Source organism: Muntiacus reevesi, chromosome 1 (genome assembly GCF_963930625.1).
Source record: "Muntiacus reevesi chromosome 1, mMunRee1.1, whole genome shotgun sequence".
NCBI lineage: Eukaryota > Metazoa > Chordata > Mammalia > Artiodactyla > Cervidae > Muntiacus > Muntiacus reevesi.
In genome coordinates this window covers 75402253-75422983 of record NC_089249.1, presented here as the reverse complement: position 1 = coordinate 75422983, position 20731 = coordinate 75402253, and the positions used below count along the sequence as shown (strand labels likewise).

General features: G+C 42.2%; 1 protein-coding gene across 3 annotated transcripts in view; it reads right to left on the bottom strand.

The window, feature by feature from the left end:
- Positions 1 to 15: 15 nt before the first annotated feature.
- The window catches only part of FCRL5 (Fc receptor like 5), a 63598-nt gene continuing 42882 nt past the window's right edge, over positions 16 to 20731 (bottom strand). For 2 of the 3 annotated variants that reach the window (XM_065901594.1, XM_065901595.1), the window contains exons 11-18: positions 19428 to 19706; positions 11425 to 11703; positions 10678 to 10794; positions 9966 to 9993; positions 8225 to 8307; positions 7953 to 8021; positions 2041 to 2072; positions 16 to 1962 (exon numbers count right to left, since the gene is read on the bottom strand). In XM_065901594.1, coding sequence (XP_065757666.1) covers positions 1873 to 1962; positions 2041 to 2072; positions 7953 to 8021; positions 8225 to 8307; positions 9966 to 9993; positions 10678 to 10794; positions 11425 to 11703; positions 19428 to 19706 — 977 coding nt within the window. In that variant the 3' untranslated portion in view covers positions 16 to 1872. The remainder of the gene's footprint in view (positions 1963 to 2040; positions 2073 to 7952; positions 8022 to 8224; positions 8308 to 9965; positions 9994 to 10677; positions 10795 to 11424; positions 11704 to 19427; positions 19707 to 20731) is intronic. The other variant, XM_065901596.1, reaches the window with a different exon arrangement.

Genomic DNA, 20731 nt, shown 5'->3' with positions numbered 1-20731 from the left:
GGGAGATAGGAGGGAGGTTCAGGAAGGAGGGAAGATGGGTGTACCTATGACTGATTCTTGTTGATGTATGACAGAAAACCACAAAATTCTGTGAAGCAAATATCATTCAGTTAAAAAAACAACGTGGCCCCCTTTGCCCCCCCAAAAGTGCTATAAGATCCCGAAGACAGATCACTCCTAGGAAGGGCTGACACTTGACTTGGGGCTTGTGAATGAACAGGATTCCAGGATGTGCAAATGACAGGAAAGCCCTTCTATGGAGGAAGTACAAAGAGTCTATATTAGAAAATGGGGAAGATCACCCTGTGACTGAGAAAAGGGTGTGGAGAACAACAATTGTGGGAAGCCTGGAGGGAAGTGGGCAGCACTGGGTGGAGAAAGACCATAAACTCCTTGCGAAGGGCTTTATTTTAGGCAATGGGACTTGGAAATGATTCCCTCTGTATAATCCACTGGAGGGTGGAGGTCAAGATAAGGTGTGATGGGCATCATAAAAATGGAACAAAACATCCCATGACTCAGAGGTGAGACAGATCAACTTTGAATGGAGAAAACTAAGGGGTGTATTTATTCACAGTGTATTCAATCCCTTTATGGGAAAAATATGAGGCCCAAGGTGAGGAAACAAAGATAGTGACAGTTACTTTTTCCTGGACCCAGGGTGACTGATGCATCCCAGCATGTAGAAGAGAAGTTCTTTTAGTAATAGCAGCTGATGGTGTTCTGGTGGAAGAACAGTGCAGGAATCTTGTGAGCTGTATCAGTGGCCCCCATGGAGTTGGGCAACAGACAGACAGAGCCCTCACTGCTTCTCCATGAACCTCTGCCAAAACCTACAGGGTTTGGGTACTTGGTAGACTTCCAGGATTAGTGGACTCTTAGGATCAGTAGCATCAACATTACATGGGAGCTTGTTATAGATACAGGGTCTTAGCATCCACCCAGGCCCACTGAATAAGAATTTGTAAATGTGAATAAGAATCTGTGAAAAAAAAAAAAGAATCTGTGAATATGCGATCCCCAGATGACCCATAAGCACTTTGAAGTTTGAGAAGCCTTCTTACTTTCTGAACAGATTTCTCCTCACTCAAACTCCTTCTCTGAATTTATTTCCTATTTCTTGGATTTCCTAGGAAGCACACTGTATCAGATGCCAGTTTGAGGGTAAGAATACATCATAATGATCCATAATATCTTCCTCATTTGTTCATTCATTCACTCAAATATTTCTATGAATATTCATTCATTCCTATATTTCAATGTGTATCCTATCTGCATCTCTGGTCCTCCTGGCCATGACTGTGCCGGGTTCCTTCTGGCAGGATGGGAAGGATCGAGGTCCTAGTGTGCAAAATCCACTTACTTGGACAGGTAGATATTGTTACATGCACAGGAGAGAAGTTATCCTGGTGTCAGATGCTGAGCTTAGAGTTTCAGACAGACAGGTGAGTATGGAATGCAGTCCCACCATGGAGAGGTCTATAACAAACCCAGTGTACACATCTCCATGGGTGTGTGCTATCCCATTCGGCAGAGCCCACCAGAGCCATACCAGACTGATGGCAACTGAGAAAAGCTTGACTGAGAGCAGGTTGTATTCATGGAAGAGCTCGGGTATCATCCTCATGGAGGAGCAGTAGGGATATGTGTGAAGCTCAAGCACAATAAGGAAGCCAGGCAACGTCGTGGGCCCTGGGTTGGGAACAATATGCTGCTTGGGATGTGTGGCAAGGCTGTCAATTTGGAAGTAGACAGGAGTCCCTTGGGGCCCTGTGTTTTGTTCAGACGAAGGTGTGGGCACTTGGGGCCCTGGCTGCTGGGTGTGGCCTGGGGTGGCTTAAATCTTCCCATACAATCTGGAGTTGTGTGGACTCATCTGTGAGGAGTGAATGGATCCAAGAACTGGGGCTTAGAGGCTGTGGTGGAAGCGCCCTTCACCTGGGAGTAGATGACACAGGAATCCTGGGGGAAAGAGCACACAGGTGAGGGCCGGAGACCAGTGGGCCTGAGATGGGAGGGTGCACAGGTCCTGGGACTCACCGTGTTCTTGAAAAGCTCTGGTTCAGAGGCCGCTGTGGAAAGAAGGGAAGCATTCAACTGTGAACTCAATTCTCCACTCGTACCCAAGCCATCAGCCCAGCCACAGCCTTCTCCATGGGGCCTGCACAGCCACTGAACCTTTACTGAGACTCTCAGCCTCACAGCTTCCACCAACTCTCTCCGCAGCATCGCTACACTCTTTGTTCCCCATGAGGAGCTCTCCCAGGGGTCTCAAAAGGAAGAAATCTACTTTTATCTTGCTTATGCTTTGATCATAGTTTAATAATAGATGTTATGGAGAGGGTCTGCCCATGTGGTTCAGTGGTAAAGAAGCCACCTGCAAACGTAGATTTGGGTTCTATCCCTGGGTCGGGAAGATCCCCTGGAGGAGGAAATGGCAACCCACTCCAGTATTCTTGCCATGAGAACCCCATGGACAGAGAAGCCAGGTGGGTTACAGACCATGGAATCACTAAGAGTCAGACATGACTGAGCATGCACGCATGTTATGGAGAAGCAGCTGGCTTGGAGCAGATTCCAGATCCAGACCACCTAAACTGAGCTCCAGTACCACCTCTGCAGCCTTGGACAAGTCACTCAGTATCTCCCACTTTAGTTTTCTCATCTGCATGATGGGAATAATAATATCTATCTATAGGGTTGTGTGTGTGTGTGATTTCTAATATCTGTTATACATTGAGCAATCCAGTGTGAGGGTCCAATTCTGAAGGCTATTCACAAACAAACTATAAATATGTATGTATATATTTAGGGCATATACATTTTAACATTTATTTATAGTACTCAGAACTATACCAGGCACATAAGAACTGCTCAACACATGTTGATATAATACTAGAAGCTGCTATTATTATTACTATATTTTCTTAAAGGTGGAATGAAATATGGCATTCATCAAGCAAGACTTTGTCTTTTAGCTTGGAGTGAATTCTAAGGCTCCCTGGAACTGTCCTGAGAAACAGAGCTTGACCCAACACTTGGATTCTGGAGACAAACTGTTCTGTGACTTCAGGCTGGTCATTTAAGGTCTCTGCCTCCATTCCCTCATCTGCGAAGTGGGGATAATGGAAATACTCTTATCAAAGGGGATTATAAGTGTGAATGAGTTCATTCATGTTAGAGGTCGAGAGGCCACTGAACCAAGAAAAGAACAAAATACAGTTCATTTGTCATTTGATTTTATATAACAGGGATTGAAAAAAAGGGGTGGGGGGGGGAAGCAGCATAGCTAAAATCATGTGGCAGATTTTTTCAGAATAGAATTAGAACAGCCCCAAAGGTTGTTCTTTCTTTTGCCTGCAGGAAGAAGCCAGACTGGGATTGTTCACTGCAGACCATCTACCAGGAGGGACAAATAATGACGCAGCCAGACAACCATCATAGACTCATCATAAAAGGTGCTCAGATTCTGTTGCTGCTATAGGATCTCTACATCTGCTTCCTCATCTGGTCCTCACAATAACCCTCTGAGAGTGTGTGGTTAGCTGAATAATGTTTCCCACAAAATGTCCATGTCCTGACCCCTAGAACCTGTGAATATATGACCCTAGATGGAGAAAGGGATTTTTGAAGATGTGATTAAGATTAAGGACCTTGAAATGGAGGGATTTTCCTAGATTATCCAGGTGGGATTTTAAGGAGAACTTTAAAATCTGAGAACCTTTCCTAGCTGTGATCAGAGGGAGCACTGACTGTGGAAGTAATAGTTAGAGAGATGCCACATTGTTAGCTTTTAAGACAGAGGGATGGAACTATGAGCCATGGAAAGGGGTATCCTTTAGAAGCTGGAAAAGGCAAGGGAATATATTCTTCCCTGGAGGTTCCAGGAAGGAACTCTTTGGGCACTTATTTTAGCCCAGTGAGACCTGAGTTAGGTGTCTGATTTACAGCACATTAAGATAATTAACTAGTATTGTTTAAGCCATCCAAGGAGTGGTGGCTGCGTGGTTGCAGAAGGACCGAGAGGAGCTACTCCATGTTCAAGGTCAGGAGGGATGGCAGTGAGGAGATACCCCTCGTTCAAGATAAGGAGCAGCAGCTGTGCTTCTCTGGAGCAGCCGTGAAGAAATACCCCATGTCCAAGGTAAGAGAAACCCAAGTAAAAGGGTAGGTGCTGTGAGAGGGCATCAGAGGGCAGACACACTAAAACCATAATCACAGAAAACTAGCCAATCTGCTCACACGGACCACAGCCTTGTCTAACTCAATAAAACCAAGCCATGCCATGTGGGGCCACCCAAGACGGACGGGTCATGGTGGAGAGGTGTGACAGAATGTGGTCCACTGGAAAAGGGAATGGCAAACCACTTCTGAATTCTTGCCTTGAGAACCCCATGAACAGTATGAAAAGGCAAAATGATAGAATGCTGAAAGAGGAACTCCCAAAGTCTGTAGGTGCCCAATATGCTACTGGAGATCAGTGGAGAAGTAAATCCAGAAAGAATGAAAGGATGGAGCCAAAGCAAACACAATACCCAGTTGTGGATGGGACTGGTGATAGAAGCAAGGTCTGATGCTGTAAAGAGCTATATTGCAAAGGAACCTAGAATGTTAGGTCTATGAATCAAAGCAAATCGGAAGTAGTCAAACAGGAGATGGCAAGAGTGAATGTCGACATTCTAGGAATCAGCGAACTAAAACGGACTGGAATGGGAGAATTTAACTCAGATGACCATTATATCTCCTACTGTGGTCAGGAATCCCTTAAAAGAAATGGAGTAATCATCATGGTCAACAAAAGAGTCCAAAATGCAGTACTTGGATGCAATTTCAAAAATGACAGAATGATCTCTGTTCCTTTCCAAGGCAAACCATTCAATATCATGGTAATCTAAGCCTATGCCCCAATCAGTAATGCTGAAGAGGCTGAAGTCGAATGGTTCTATGAAGACCTACAAGAGCTTTTAGAACTAACAGCCAAAAAGGATGTCCTTTCATTATAGGGGACTGGAATGCAAAAGTTCAGTACAGTTCAGTTGCTCAGTCGTGTCCTACTCTGCGATCCCATGAATCGCAGCATGCCAGGCCTCCCTGTCCATCACAAATTCACGGAGTTTACTCAAACACATGTCCATCAAGTCGGTGATGCCATCCAGCCATCTCACCCTCTGTCGTCCCCTTCTCCTCCTGCCAAATAGGAAGTCAAGAAACACTTGGAGTAACAGGTAAATTTGGCCTTGGAATACGGAATGAAGCAGGGCAAAGGCTAATAGAGTTCTGCCAAGAGAATGCACTGGTCATAGCAAACACCCTCTTCCAACAACACAAGAGAAGACTCTACACGTAGACATCACCAGATAGTCAACACCAAAATCAGATTGATTATATTCTTTGGAGCCAAAGATGGAGAAGTTTTACACTGTCAGTAAAAACAAGACCAGGAGCTGACTATGGCTCAGAACATGAACTCCTTATTGCCAAATTCAGAATTAATTGAAGAATAGGGAAAACCACTAGACCATTCAGGTATGACCTAAATCAAATCCTTTATGACTATACAGTGGAAGGGAGAAATAGATTTAAGGGACTAGATCTGATAGAGTGCCTGGTGAACTATGAACAGAGGTTCATGACATTGTACAGGAGACAGGAATTAAGACCATCCCCATGGAAAAGAAATGCAAAAAAGCAAAATGGCTATCTGAGGAGGGTTTACAAATAGCTGTGAAAAGAAGAGAAGCAAAAAGCAAAGGAGAAAAGATATTCCCATTTGAATACAGAGTTCCAAAGAATAGCAAGGACAGATTTTAAAAAAGCCTACCTCAGTGATAAATGCAAAGAAATAGAGGAAAACAACAGAATGGGAAAGATTAGAGATCACTTCAAGAAAATTAGAGATACCAAGAGAACATTTCATGCAAAGATGGGTTCGATAAAGGACAGAAATGGTATGGACCTAACAGAAGCAGAAGATATTAAGAAGAGGTGGCAAGAATACACAGAAGAACTGTACAAAAAAGATCTTCACAACCAAGATAATCATGATGGTGTGATTACTCACCTAGAGCCAGATATCCTGGAATGTGAAGTCACGTGGGCCTTGGAAAGCATCACCATGAACAAGTCTAGTGGAGGTGATGGAATTCCAGTTGAGCTATTTCAAATCCTGAAAGATGATGCTGTGAAAGTGCTGCACTCAATATGCCAGCAAATTTGGAAAATTCAGCAGTGGCCACATGACTGGAAAATGTCACCTTTCATTCCAATCCCAGAGAAAGGCAATCCCAAAGAATGCTCAAACTACTGCACAATTGCACTCACATCACACACTAGTAAAGTAATGCTCAAAATTCTCCAAGCCAGGCTTCAACAATATGTGAACCGTGAACTTCCAGATGTTCAAGCTGGTTTTAGAAAAGGCAGAGGAACCAGAGATCAAATTGCCAACATCTGTTGGATCATCGAAAAAGCAAGAGAGTTCCAGAAAAACATCTATTTCTGCTTTATTGACTATGCCAAAGCCTTTGACTGTGTGGATCACAATAAACTGGAAAATTCTGAAAGAGATGGGAATGCCAGACCACCTGACCTGCCTCTTGAGAAACCTGTATGCAGGTCAGGGAGCAACAGTTAGAACTGGACATGGAACAACAGACCGGTTCCAAATAAGAAAAGGAGTAACTCAAGGCTGTATATTGTCACCTTGCTTATTTAACTTACATGCAGAGTTCATCATGAGAAACGCTGGGCTGGAAGAAGCACAAGCTGGAATCAAGATTGCTGGGAGAAATATCAGTAATCTCAGATATGCAGATGACACCACCGTTATGGCAGAAAGTGAAGAGGAACTAAAAAGCCTCTTGATAAAAGCAAAAGAGGAGAGTGAAAAAGTTGATTTAAAGCTCAACATTCAGAAAACTAAGATCATGGCATCCGGTCCTATCACTTCATGGCAAATAGATGGGGAAACAGTGGAAACAGTGGCTGACTTTATTTTGGGGGACTCCAAAATCACTGCAGATGGTAATTGCAGCTATGAAATTAAAAGATGCTTACTCCTTGGAAGAAAAGTTATGACCCACCTAGATAGCATATTAAAATGCGGAGACATTATTTTGCCAACAAAGGTCTGTCTATTCAAGGCTATGTTTTTTTTTCAGTGGTCATGTATGGATGTGAGAGTTGGACTGTGAAGAAAGCGAGCACTGAAGAATTGATGCTTTGAACTGTGGTGTTGGAGAACACTCTTGAGAGTCCTTTGGACTGCAATGAGATCTAACCAGTCCATCCTAAAGGAGATCAGTCCTGACTGTTCATTGGAAGGACTGATGCTGAAGCTGAAATTCCAATACTTTGGCCACCTGATGCGAAGAGTTGACCATTGGAAAAGACTCTGATGTTGGGAGGGATTGGGGGCAAGAGGAGAAGGGGACGACAGAGGATGAAATGGTTGGATGGCATCACTGACTCAATGGACATGAGTCTGAGTAATCTCCAGGAGTTGGTGATGGACAGGGAGGCCTGGCATGCTGCGATTCATGGGGTTGCAAAGAGTCAGACACGACTGAGCGATTGAACTGAACTGAACTGAACTGATTGTTTAAGCCCTTGTGGTTGTTGGCCACAGCAGCAGTAAAAAATAGATACAGGCATTGAAGACAGTCCTGTGTCATTTCACAGACAGGACATGGAAACTCTGAGGAATTAAGTGACTGCCCGGGGCAGTGTCTTCATTACTTGGATGATGCTGAGGCCATCCATAGAGAATGGAGAAAGCAGTTCTGCACAATAAGCTTGAATTAACCACAGTAATATAGCTGGGCATAACAAGAAGTCCACTGACCCAGCGCAAGGGGCATCTCTATGTCTGGTTAGCCCAGACCTACTGAAGGGGTGGAGACTGAGTCACACAGAGCAATCAGTCACCAAAATCAAGGGTCCTTGGGTCTTACCTGTGACTTTGTTCTCCTTTTTCACACTCCAGACTTCCGAGTACACCACTTCTCCTCTGTTAGGATTTACTTGGAGAGAAATTGACACTTGAGAGGACTCTAAGATTCATGCCCCCTTGTCTTGCTACTTCTTTGTCCCCCAGTCATAGCTTATTCTCTAGAGGGAGCAGAGCCCTCTGAGCATCTGCACTGCCCCTTCCTCATTTCCTGTCCCACCCCTTCCCAGATCAACCCTGGAGTCCCTGCCCAAATGAAGGGTCCTCAGTCCTCACCATTGCTGTATACTGGTTGCAGTTCTATCCAGCCTGGTACATTGTGGTAGGTGGACTCTTGGGGATCTGGGGCTGAAGGATTCCTATGAGACAGAAACATTGATGTTTCCCAGAAATCCTGAAAAAAGTAGTTCTAAGGATCATTCCCTGTTAGCAAGTCTTTATCACAGGATAGTTGCCAAGCCTGAAAACATAGATGAGTGTATAACAAACAGTCTATTGTTAGGGACTATTAAATTATAAATCATAATATTAATCCAGACTTTATGGTATGTATCTGGTATGTACCAAGCACTGTGCTAAACCTATAGCAATATTAAATTGATTCTGTTTTTTACTCTGTTTTATAGATGGGAAAAATTGAGGTTCTAACAGATGACTTGCTGAAAACTATGTAACTAGAAAAGGAAAGAACCAAGATTCAAACCTGGCTCCAAAGTCTATACTTTCAGAAAGATTGGTATCTCAGAGAAACCCATAATTAGAAAGGCTCAGAGGAACTCGGGGAGGTTTGGATGTTGCTACCATGAGCTTGCCTAGGAATAGTTGTGGTGTGGCTCCTAAAGTCAACCTTGGGAATTCAAGGTGGCAGCCCCTTCACAGGCCCCATCCCCTGTTAGCAGAGAGGTGTCTCTGGATGGCCAAGTTGTGTGACTTCATCTTCTTGGATGTCATCATAACAGATATTGGTTAGGCTGGGCTGGCCATGACCTAATCAGAGCTTTCCAGGCTTACTAACCTTAAAGCATGTTAGGAAATGGATGGATTCTGGTCTCCCAAACAGGCTCCTGGGGGCAGAGAGCACGTGCCTCCCTGACATGTGAGCAGCTCGTCCTCCCGGGGCCTGGCTCCTTTACCTGTCCAGCCCCTGGGTTCTTCCAGCCCCTTCCTGCAGAGACCCTGGGCTCTGGGTGTCAGGGGCTCTCAGGGCTCCTGAGCCAGGGTGGGCCCATCAGACACTGCCTGGGTCTGCACTCCTGCTCGGGCACGGGGAGGTGTGGGCCTGCTCCCTGAACCTCCTCCAGCAACATTAATAGCCAGATGCATCCACTTCTGGGCCAGCAAAGCCCCCTGGACAGCTCTCCCGGGCCTTCACCCTGCCCATATCACTCATACAAACTAGGCAACAGCCAAGGATGTAAGTTTATAAATAAAAAGCAATTACTTGCTGAAAGAAAAAAAAAATATGGAGAAGGAAATGACAGTATTCTTGCCTGGAGAAGTCCATGGACAGAGGAGCCTGGAGGGTTAGAGTCCATGGGGTTGCAAAGAGTCAGACGCGACTGAGCATGCAGGCATGAAAGAAAAAAAAGTCTGTTTAGCTAAATTGGTGGGTGAGAAAGTCCGGGGAATTGCCTTGAGATAACCCAAGGGAGGTGGCAACATGGAACTGGCATAACCCATCTCAGTGACATGAAGCAGTGACTATGCTCTCAGCAGTGAAAGTAAAAGTGTTAGTTCCTCAGTCGTTTCCCACTCTTTAAGACCCCATGGACTGTAGCATGTCAGGCTCCTCTGTCCTTGAAATTCTCCAGGCAAGAATACTGGAGTGGGTAGCTATTTCCTTCTCCAGGGGTTCTTCCCAATCCAGAGATAAAATCCAGGTCTCCCACATTGAGAGCAGATTCTTTACCATCTGAGCCACCAGGGAATCCCAGTTCTTAGCAGTAGCCAGATTCAATTTCATTTTTATACCCAGTGGGCATTTCATTAACCATATGGGAATACAGTCAGGCCTTACCTGGAGGAATCAAATGTAGACTTCCTTCCTGAAAGAAAAGCAGAGTAGCATTGAGTCCAGGAAAAGGAAGACTTCACAAGTCTTCCTATCAGCAGAGCTCATAGGAGGCTCACCTAGAACCTGCCAGGAGTCACTGTCACTAAAATGTGAACCCTGCTTTGTTATTTGCAGTGGAGGTGGCAGATTCGGCAAAAGCTACTGATCCTGGCTTCCAGAAATTTATAGTTATAATGCAAAAAGGTAGCCCACAATCCATAATTGTTTAACCTGGAGTTTGTGAAGAAAAATGGTCAATAACTGGATGTGGGAAAAGAGACTTATCTACTATGAAAGTACTATACATTTATACAATTAATAAGCTATCAAAATTTCATTTGATTTCTGTTCTTGCTCCTACTTCTCAGAGTTTTTCTTCTTCTATCCCTGTCCTCTGGGAGTCTTTCAAGGGTAGAGAGGGAGATACACTGCAATTTGTCACGTTGGATAAACTACATCTTGTAAAAGTAACTTCCACCCAAAAGGGCTGTTCTGGCAACTTGGCATTTGAAGAAGACAAATTCTGGAGGATCTAGAGGGGAAGGTAGGAGCTGCTGAATTGTGCAGAAAGGGGCTGTTGAGAGCTTGGGGGTGGTTCCAGAGGTAGCATGAGCCTAAAGGAGCAGAGATGGGAAGGACAGGGACTCAAGCGAAGGTTAGCCAGGGAGTCACCCACCTGCTTTTCTCAGGAGCCAGCAGTAGAACAGCACTGCCACAGCAGCAATGGCCATCATGCTGAGCAGCCCCCCGGTGACACTGGTGGCAATAAGGCTGCTTTTGCTCCCTGTCAGCCCTGAGGGGGAGACCCCAGGCATGAGCCAGAGGGAGAGGCTTGTGGTCTTGAACTGCCTGACCCCTGAAGCTGATGCCTGGGAGAGAGGATGAACCAAGGGGAGCAGGACTCTTGAGATTAAGTAGGTATAGATGTGGCACAGGAAATGGCTCTTCTCTTTGTGGGGAAGATTATATCTGTGGCTGATGCAAGGGTTGAGGGTCAGGATGGATGATACTAACTGATGAGCATTAAATTCAATGGTCCTCTTTGGCTCTCCTTTCCCATCCAAATTACATGCTCTCAGAAACACTTCTGAAAATAACAACTTGGAATGCTTCCAGCTTTGTGTACCTGTTCTTTTTTTTTTTTTTTTTAAGTTTTCCCCATATTTTGTTTAATTCTTGTTATAGCCATGTGATTTTGGTGTTATTATTTTTTTTCTTTTTATTTATTTATTTTTCTTTATTAGTTGGAGGCTAATTACTTCACAACAGTGCTCGGGCCTGGTGCACTAGGAAGACCCAGATATCAATGTGTACCTGTTCTTAAGAGGCGCCACCCTGGTCAAGTATTGAGAAGGCACACAGAGCATCCTTGAAGAACATTTTTTGTCCTCCTTGCCCTGTGGCCTGGGCATGGAAAACTTACCCATGACAGAAAGTGTCACTGCCTCACTGTGCTGGGGACTCAGGCCATTGTCGGCCTTACAGGAGTAGGTCCCAGAATGATCTGCAGTCAGCAACAGGTTTAAGGACACTCCTTGTCCAGAGTGAGACGTGCTGGTCTCCAGGGTGACATTGTTGTGATAAAACCAGTACAGGATTGGGGGAGAGCCTCTCTGGGCCTCACAGCGAAGTTCTAATACATCTCCCACCACAACCTGGGTCCTGGTGGTCCTGAGGGTGAGGACAGGGCGAGACACTGGAACTGGGGGAAAACAAAAAGTCAATAGAAGGCCCTATCGCCAACATATTTATAAATGAACAAAAAATAATGTAAACAAATAATAACAGTCAGTTCTCAACCTAGGAAAATGGGTTGAAAACATGTATGACAGACAAAGCTAGTGACCTGAATCCACAAACAGCTTTCAATGCACAAAAATATCCAACAGGAAAGTGTGAAAAGGCTATGAGCCACTAGAAACTTCAAATAGCCAATAAATACATAAAAATATTATCTTCCTCATTACTGATTAACTGTTTACAAACAAAATACTCATCAGATTGGAAAAGATTAATACAAGCACAGATAATTATGTTGGAATTGTGGATTAACAGGCACCTTGATAGGCTCTTGATGGGAAGGCATATTTGAGACACTTTCTTGAATGGAGATTTGGCAGTATTGACCAAATTGAAAATGCACTTAAATTTTGACCCAGCAAATCTACTTATAAGACTATTTTCTTTAGGGGTACTAACATGACTAACATGGGAGAACAAGATGGCAGACATGGAGTATATCTCTCTCCACGAATACATCAGAAATACACCTTCAGACACAGAAGTGCATGGAGAACACCAGCTGAGAGAGGATAGGAATACCTGACCAGCATAAAAGAATATATAGAACCACACAAAACTCGGTAGGATGAAGGAACTGGGGGAAAACAGGAGTGTTAGTAGGGCTGGACCTGCCCTCCTAGATGGGAGAACTGAAATAGGGGTCCAATCCCCACACTGGGGCAATGTCTTAGTCAGGGGAGAAACATTTAAGGCTGAGAAGGAAACAGCTGATCTGTGGCAGCCTAAATGGAATGAGAATCAGACAGTCCTTGCCACAGTCATATATACCCTGAACAGGGACACAGGTCCCCTGGAAGACACAGTAGCTGGGAGCTGAAGTGTAGGGATTGTGGAGCAATCCCAGGGCAAGGGCTGCTGTTGACTGTGCAGAAACGGATCGAGGGGATATGAGGGAGGAGACTGTGGTGGGAAATGCCTGTGGAAGAAAGCCAGGCAGCCATGGAAGCAAGGCGATACTGCTGAGTCACACTTAGGGGGTGGAGTCCTCACCATACCTTTCTCTTCCTACATGCCAGCATAAACAATAGAGAGGCTGGCCCATCAAATGCCTGATGAACTGAACTACAGAGTAGGACCCCAACCAGGGTGCCCCTTTAAGTGCCTGATGCACTGATCTACAGAGTAGGAACCCAGTCAAGGGGGGCCCTCTATGTGTCAGACACACCAAACAACAGAGAAGGACCCCAGGCAAGGGAGCCCTCTAAGTGCCTGAACAGGCAAGCTATGGAGAAAGACTAGTCAAAGAGGCCTTCTGATAACCAACTACAATAAGCCTGAAAACAGACTCTGATAGGGCCATAACTCCTGTGGCGGAGGCAGTCCTCTACACACTCAGTGCTGCCGGGGTCCCCACAAGTCAAGCAGCTGAGCCACCTTCACACTCAACCCTGGGGCAGAGCTGCCATAGGCAAAAAAAATAACATAAAAAAGAAAAAATCTTGCATCTATGCACACAGGGTTGCTTCAGTCGTGTTCAACTCTTCTCTGTCAGAGGGTTCTCCAGGCAAGAATACTGGAACGTATTGGCCAATACTGGTTGCCATACCCGTCTAGAGCATTATATTTCCTGATGCCCTAGCCGCCAACTCCCCTGAGTACCTGGTGCTACCAGAACCCCTGCAACCCAAGCAGCTGCACCACCTCCACACCTAGCCCACACTGGGGCAGGCCCAAGTCCTCCAGGGCAGCCTCAGGAACAAACCCCAGTGGATGACCCACATCAGAAGTGGAAATAAAGCCACAATTGAAACCCAGGGGCAGTGTGGCTAAGGAAGAAGACCCAAAACCTTCCCACCAGCTGTACAAGCTGCAGATTACATCCACATGATCAACTAGGCAGGCTCTGTGTCTATGGGATATATAAAAGGACATTGAGAGCTCCCATAAAAGAAAACACACTAGTTCTGACAGGTGTGGACATTGGAGGCAAGAACACACAGGAGTAGGACCAGATTACAATCCAAGCTGCCCCCAGAGCAGGTCCAGAGACCAGCACAGTGTTGGAGGGCATCCTAGGGATGTGAGAAGAAAAAGATCTACAAAACCAACCCCAAACAATTAAGAAAATGGCAGTAGGAACATATATATCAATAATTACTTTAAATGTAAATGGATTAAATGCTCCAACTAAAAGACACAGACTGGCTGAATGGATACAAAAACAAGACCCATATATATGCTGTCTACAAGAAACCCACTTCAGACCTAAAGACACTTACAGACTGAAAGTGAGAAGATGGAGAAATATATTCCATGCAAATGGGAAGCAAAAGAAAGCTGGAGTAGCAATTCTCATATCAGACAACATAGACCTTAAGACAAAGCAGATTACAAGAGAAAAGGAAGGACACTACTTAATGATCAAGGGATCAATCCAAGAGGAAGACATAACAATTGTAAATATATGTGTGCCCAATATAAGAGCACCTCAATACATAAGACAAACACTAATATATATAAAAGGAGAAACTGAGAGTAACACAATAATACTAGGAGATTTAAACACGCCACTCACACCAATGGACAGGTTATCAAAACAGAAAATTAATAAGAAAACACAAGTCTCAAATGATACATTAGATGAGATTGGTCTCATTGATATCTTCAGCACATTCTGTCCAAATGCAGAAGAGTACACCTTTGTCTCAAGTGCACATGGAACATTCTCCAAGATAGACCACATCTTGGGCCACAAATCAAACTTCAGTCAATTTAAGAAAATCGAAATCATATCAAGTATCTTCCCTGACCACAACGCTATGACACTAGATCTCAATTACAAGAAAAAAAAAAACTGTAAAAAACACAAACACATGGAGATTAAACAATACATTTCTAAATAACCAACAAGTCATTGAAGAAATCAAAAGGGAAATCAAAAAAATTTCTAGAAACAAATAACAACGAAAACATGAAAACTCAAAACCTAAGGGGTGCAGCAAAAGCTGTTCTAAGAGGGAAGTTTATAGCAATACAATCATACCTCAAGAAACAAGAAAAACATCAAATAGACAACCTAACTTAACACCTAAAACAGCTGGAAAATGAAGAACAAAGAAACCCCAAAATTAGTAGAAGGAAAGAAATCATAAATACCTGAGCAGAAATAAACGAAAAAGAAATGAAAGAAACAGTAATAAAGATTAATAAAACAAAAAGGTGGTTCTTTGAGAAGATAAATGAAGTTGACAAATCTTTAGCCAGACTCATCAAGAAAGAAGAAAGGAGAATCAAATCAACAAAATTAGAAATGAAAAAGTAGAGGTTACAACACAGAATGCAGAGGATTATAATACATTATAATATAATTATATTATATTATAATGTTATAATATAATAATTATAACAATTTAATATTATTAAATACAAAGGGTTATAAGAGGCAATTACAAACAACCATATGGCAGTACAATGGATAACTTGGAAGAAATGGACAGATTCTTAGAAAAGTTCAATCTTCCAAGACTGAAGCAGGAAAAAAATAGAAATTATGAACAACCCAATTACAAGCACTGAAATTGAAGCTGTGATCAAAAATCTCCCAAAAGCCCAGGACCAGATGGCGTCACAGGAGAATTCTATCAAACATTTAGAGAAGAGCTAATGCCTATCTTTCTAAAATTCTTTCAAGATCTTGCAGAGGAAGGAACACTTTCAAGATCATTCTATGAGGCCACCATCACCCTGATACCAAAACCAGACAAAGACAACACAAAAAAAGAAAACTACAGGCCAATATCACTGATGAACATAGATTCCAAACTCCTCAACAAAATTTTAGCAAACAGAATTCAGGAAAACATCAAAAAGCTCATACACCATGATCAAGTTGGGTTTATTCCAGGGATGCAAGTATTCTCCAATATATGGAAATCAATCAATGTGATACACCACATTAACAAATTGAAAAGAACCATATGATAATCTCAGTAGATGCAGAAAAAGTCTTTGACAAAATTCAGCACCCATTTATGATTAAAATTCTTCAAAAAATGGGCATTCCAAAAACCTACCTCAGTAAGAGCCATATATGATAAGCCTACAGCAAACATTACTCTCAATGGTGAAAAACTGAAAGCATTTGCCCTGTATCAGGAATAAGACAAAAGTGTTCACTTTCACCACTATTATTCAAAATAGTTCTGGAAGTCCTAGTACAGCAATCAGAGAAGAAAAAGAAATAAAAGGAATCTAGATCGGAAAAGAAGAAGTAAAGCTCTCACTGTTTGCAGATGACATGATAGCATACATAGAAAACCCTAAAGATAGTATCAGAAAATTACTAGAGCTAATCAGTAAATTTAGCAAAGTTTCAAGATACAAAATCAATACATAGAAATTACTTACGTTTCTATATACTAACAATGAAAAACCAGAAAAAGAAATTAAGGAATCAATGGCATTCAACACTGCAACAAAAAGAATTAAATATCTAGGAATAAACTTACCTAAGGAGACAAAAGAACTGTACACAGAAAATTATAAGACATTAATGAAAGAAATCAAACATGGATAAATAGATGGAGAGATGTTCCATGTACCTGGGTAGGAAGAATCAGTATTGTGAAAATGACTATTCTACCAAATGCAACCTACAGATTCAATGAGATCCCTATTAAGTTACCAATGGCATTTTTCACAGAACTAGAACAAAAAATTTCACACTTCATATGGAAACACAAAAGATCCCAAATAGTCAAAGCAGTCTTGAGAAAGAAGAATGGAATTGGTGGAATCAAGCTTCCTGACTTCAGATTATACTACAAAGCTACAGTCATCAAGATAATATGATACTGGCACACAGAAAATATATAGGCCAATGGAACAAGATAGAAAGCCTAGAAATAAATCTATGCACCTATGGGTACCTTTTTGACAAAGGAGGCAAGAATATACAGTGGGACAATGACAGCCTCTTCAATAAATGGTGCTGGGAAAACTGGACGGCTACATGTAAAAGAATGAAATGGGAACACTTCCTAACACCATACACAAAGATAAACTCAAAATGGATTACAGACATAGTGTAGGGCCAGAAACTACAAAACTCTTAGAGAAAAACATAGGCAGAGCACTCAGTGACATAAATCAAAGCAAGATCCTCTATGACCCACCTCCTAGAGTAATGGAAATAAAAATACAAGTAAACAAGTGGGACCTGATTAAACTTAAAAGCTTTTGCACAGCAAAGGAAACTATAAGCAAGGTGAAAAGACAACCTTCAGAATAGGAGAAAATAATGACAAATGAAACAACTGACAAAGGATTAATTTCCAAAATATACAAGCAACTCATACAACTCAATACCATAGAAACAACCAACCCAATTAAAAAGTGGGAAAAAGACCTAAACAGACATTTCTCCAAAGACATATAGATGGCTAACAAACACATGAAAGGATGTTCAGCATCACTCACTATTAGAGAAATGCAAATCAAAACTACAATGAGATATCATCTCACACCAGTCAGAATGACCATCCTTCAAAAATCTACAAACAAATGCTGGAGAGGATGTGGAGAAAAAGGAATGCTCTTGCACTGTTGGTGGGAATGTAAATTGATACAGACACTATGGAAGGCGGTCTAGAAATTCCTTAAAAAACTAGGAATAAAACCACCATATGACCCAGCAATCCCACTCCTAGGCATATACTCTGAGGAAATCAAAATTGAAAAAGACATATGTATCCCATTGTTCACTGCAGCACTATTTACAATAGCTAGAACATGGAAGCAACCTAGATGTCCATCGACAGATGAATGGATAAAGAAGTTGTGATACATATACACAATGGAATATTACTCAGTCATAAAAAGGAAAGCATTTGAGTCATTTCTAATGAGATGGATGAACCTAAAACCTGTTATACAGAGTGAATTAAGTCAGACAGAGAAAGATAAATATCATATTCTAATGCATATATCCATAATCTATAAAAATGGTACTGAAGAATTTATTTACAGGGCAGCAATGGAGAAACAGACAGAGAATAGACTTATGGACATAGGGAGAGGGGAGGAGAGGGTGAAATAAATGGAAAGAGTAACATGGACGCTTACACCCCTAGAGGGGTGGAGTGGGGAGGGAGCTGGGAGGGAGGTTCAAAAGGGAGGGGACATATGTATACCTATGGCTGATTCATATTGAGGTTTGACAGAAAACAACAAAATTCTATAAAGAAATTATCCTTCAATCAAAAAATAAATAAATTAAAAAAAAACATGACTAGCACATCATTGTAAAATAATTATACTTCAATTTAGAAAAGGAGAGATTCCCTGGTGATGACAGTAGTTGAGAATCTGTCTGCTAACACAGAGGATACGGGTTTGATCCCTGGTTGGGAAAGGTTCCACATGCCATGGGGTGAGTGAGCCCATGTACCACAACTACTGAAGTCTCTGTGCCCTAGAGCCTTTGCTCTGCAACAAGACAGGCCACCACAATGAGAGCCCCCACACCGCAACTAGAGAGTAGCCCGTGCTTGCTGCAACTAGAGCCCACGCACAGCAACAAAGACCCAGCACAGCCAAATATGCATAAATAAACAAGTAATTTTATCAAAAGGATTTGCAAATATATTTGCACAAATATTTCTGTTGTAGATTTTTTGCAGTTGATAAAAACTAGAGAAAGTCTAATCAACTCACTTGTAAAACATGAAAGATACCCCCCAAAAATTTTTTAAGTAAAAAATGCAAGCTGCATAACTATACATGTAGTATGATTCTACTTGTAAAATTTCTATGCCTTTATAATATATTTTAGTATTTCTAGAAAAATACACCTGCAAGTACTGACAGCGGTTATGTCTTGGAAGCATGTAAGTATGAAAGTGTGTGCATGCAGGTAGAAAGAGAACCTTACTTTTCATATTGTCCCTTTTGTACAATTTGATTTCTTTTTATAATAAAAGTTTATGTATTCTTTCAAATAATAAATTATTAAAAAATCATGTTAAAGCATGAGATCTCATCAAAAGATGAGAGATGTCATAATGTAGATTTACATTAAGAGTAGGATAGGCTTGTTTTTCAACCTGGCTTTACCATTGTTAACTGTCTGTAAGCTAATTACTTCCCCTCTCTAAGCTTCAGTTTCCTCTCCTGCAAACTGAAGATAAAAAATGATCTCATTTATAACTCAGTGCTTCATCTTAAGGATTAAAGAAGATATGTGAGGCCATTTATCCCTGATAGTGAAAGAAGTGCAAGAGTAGAGGTTCATCGGGAGTCAATGAAAGAAAAATCTGGCCCAATATTTTTGGAGCAGAGAAACCTATGCTTAGAATTCTTTAGTTTACCTTTTGTATCATATTCATAGATCAAAATGCAGCCTATGTTCTTAAAAACCTTCTTTGCATTTTTACTGAGGCTTTTTTGTTGTTGTCGTTGTTGTTTGATCACACTCAAGAAGACTTATTTAACTGCTGTTGGGAAAGTCAAGGCTCCTAAACAGTAACCACAGCAAGGACCCCAGACTTCAGTTAGAGGTTCTGTGGGCAGGAAGTATGCTGAGCTGTTACCCAGCAAGCAGTAGTCCTGGATCTCCTTTTCGGAGGCCAGGGAGAGAAGACAGAGAGTCCCTGGTTGTGATGCTTGTGGGCAGGACCAACTCACCTCTGACATTGAGTGACACTGCCTCACTACGCTGGACGCCCAAGCCATTGTCAGCTTCACAGGAGTAGTTTCCAGAATGTTCTGTGGTCAGGGAGAGGTTGAAGGATGTTCCCCCTCCAGAGAGGCTTGAGCTGTTCCCCAGGGCGACATCTTCATGATAAAACTGGTACTGGATGGGGGGAGAGCCTCTCTGGGATTCACAGTGAATTTCCAGTACGTCCCCCACCACAGCCTGGACCCTGGGAGTCCTGAGGGTGAGGACAGGATGAGACACTGGAACTGAGGGAAGAAAAAGGGTTAGCCATCATTTCGTATTGTTTAAATGTGTTCCACCATAGAAAAGACATTTTAAACAGAAGAATATCTTCCTCAGTTTTTAATGACCTTGTGATAGCACTAAGAACTGAGTTAAATTTCTTCAAATCTGAAGAAATAGTATCATATATATCACTATATATCATATATATATATATATATATATATATATATATATATATATATATATATAGTGTTATATAGTTTGGAATACTTAATCAGTTCAGCTCAGTCACTCAGTTGTGTCCAACTCTGTGACCCTGTGGACTGGGGCACGCCAAGCTTCCCTGTCCATCACCAACTTCTGGAGCTTACTCAAACTCATGTCCATCGAGTCAGTGAGGCCATCCAACCATCTCATCCTCTGTCATCCCCTTCTCCTCCTGCCTTCAATCTTGCCCAGCATCAAGATCTTTTCCAACGAGTCAGTTATTCATATCAGGTGGCCAAGGTATTGGAGTTTCAGCCTCAGGATCAGTCTTTCCAATGAGTATTTAGGACTGATTTCCTTTAGAGTAGACTGGTTGGATCTCCTGAAGTCCAAGGGATTCTCAAGAATCTTCTCCAACTCAAAAGCATTAATTTTTCAGTGCTCAGCTTTCTTTATAGTCCAACTCTCACATCCATACATGAATACTGGAAACACTGTAACTTTGACTAGACAGACCTTTGTTGGCAAAATAATGTGTCTGCTTTTTCATATGCTGTCTAGGTTTGTCATAGTTTTTCTTCCAAGGAGCAAGTGTCTTTTAATTTCATGACTGCAGTCACCATCTGCAGTAATCTTTGAGATGAAAAAATAAAGTCTCTCACTGTTTCCATTGTTTCCCCATCTATTTGCCATGAAGTGATGGGACCAGATGCCATGATTTTAGTTTTTTGAATGTTGAGTTTTAAGACAGCTTTTCCACTCTCCTCTTTCACTTTCATCAAGAGGCTCTTTAGATCCTCTTCACTTTTTGCCATAAGGGTGGGGTCATCTGCATATC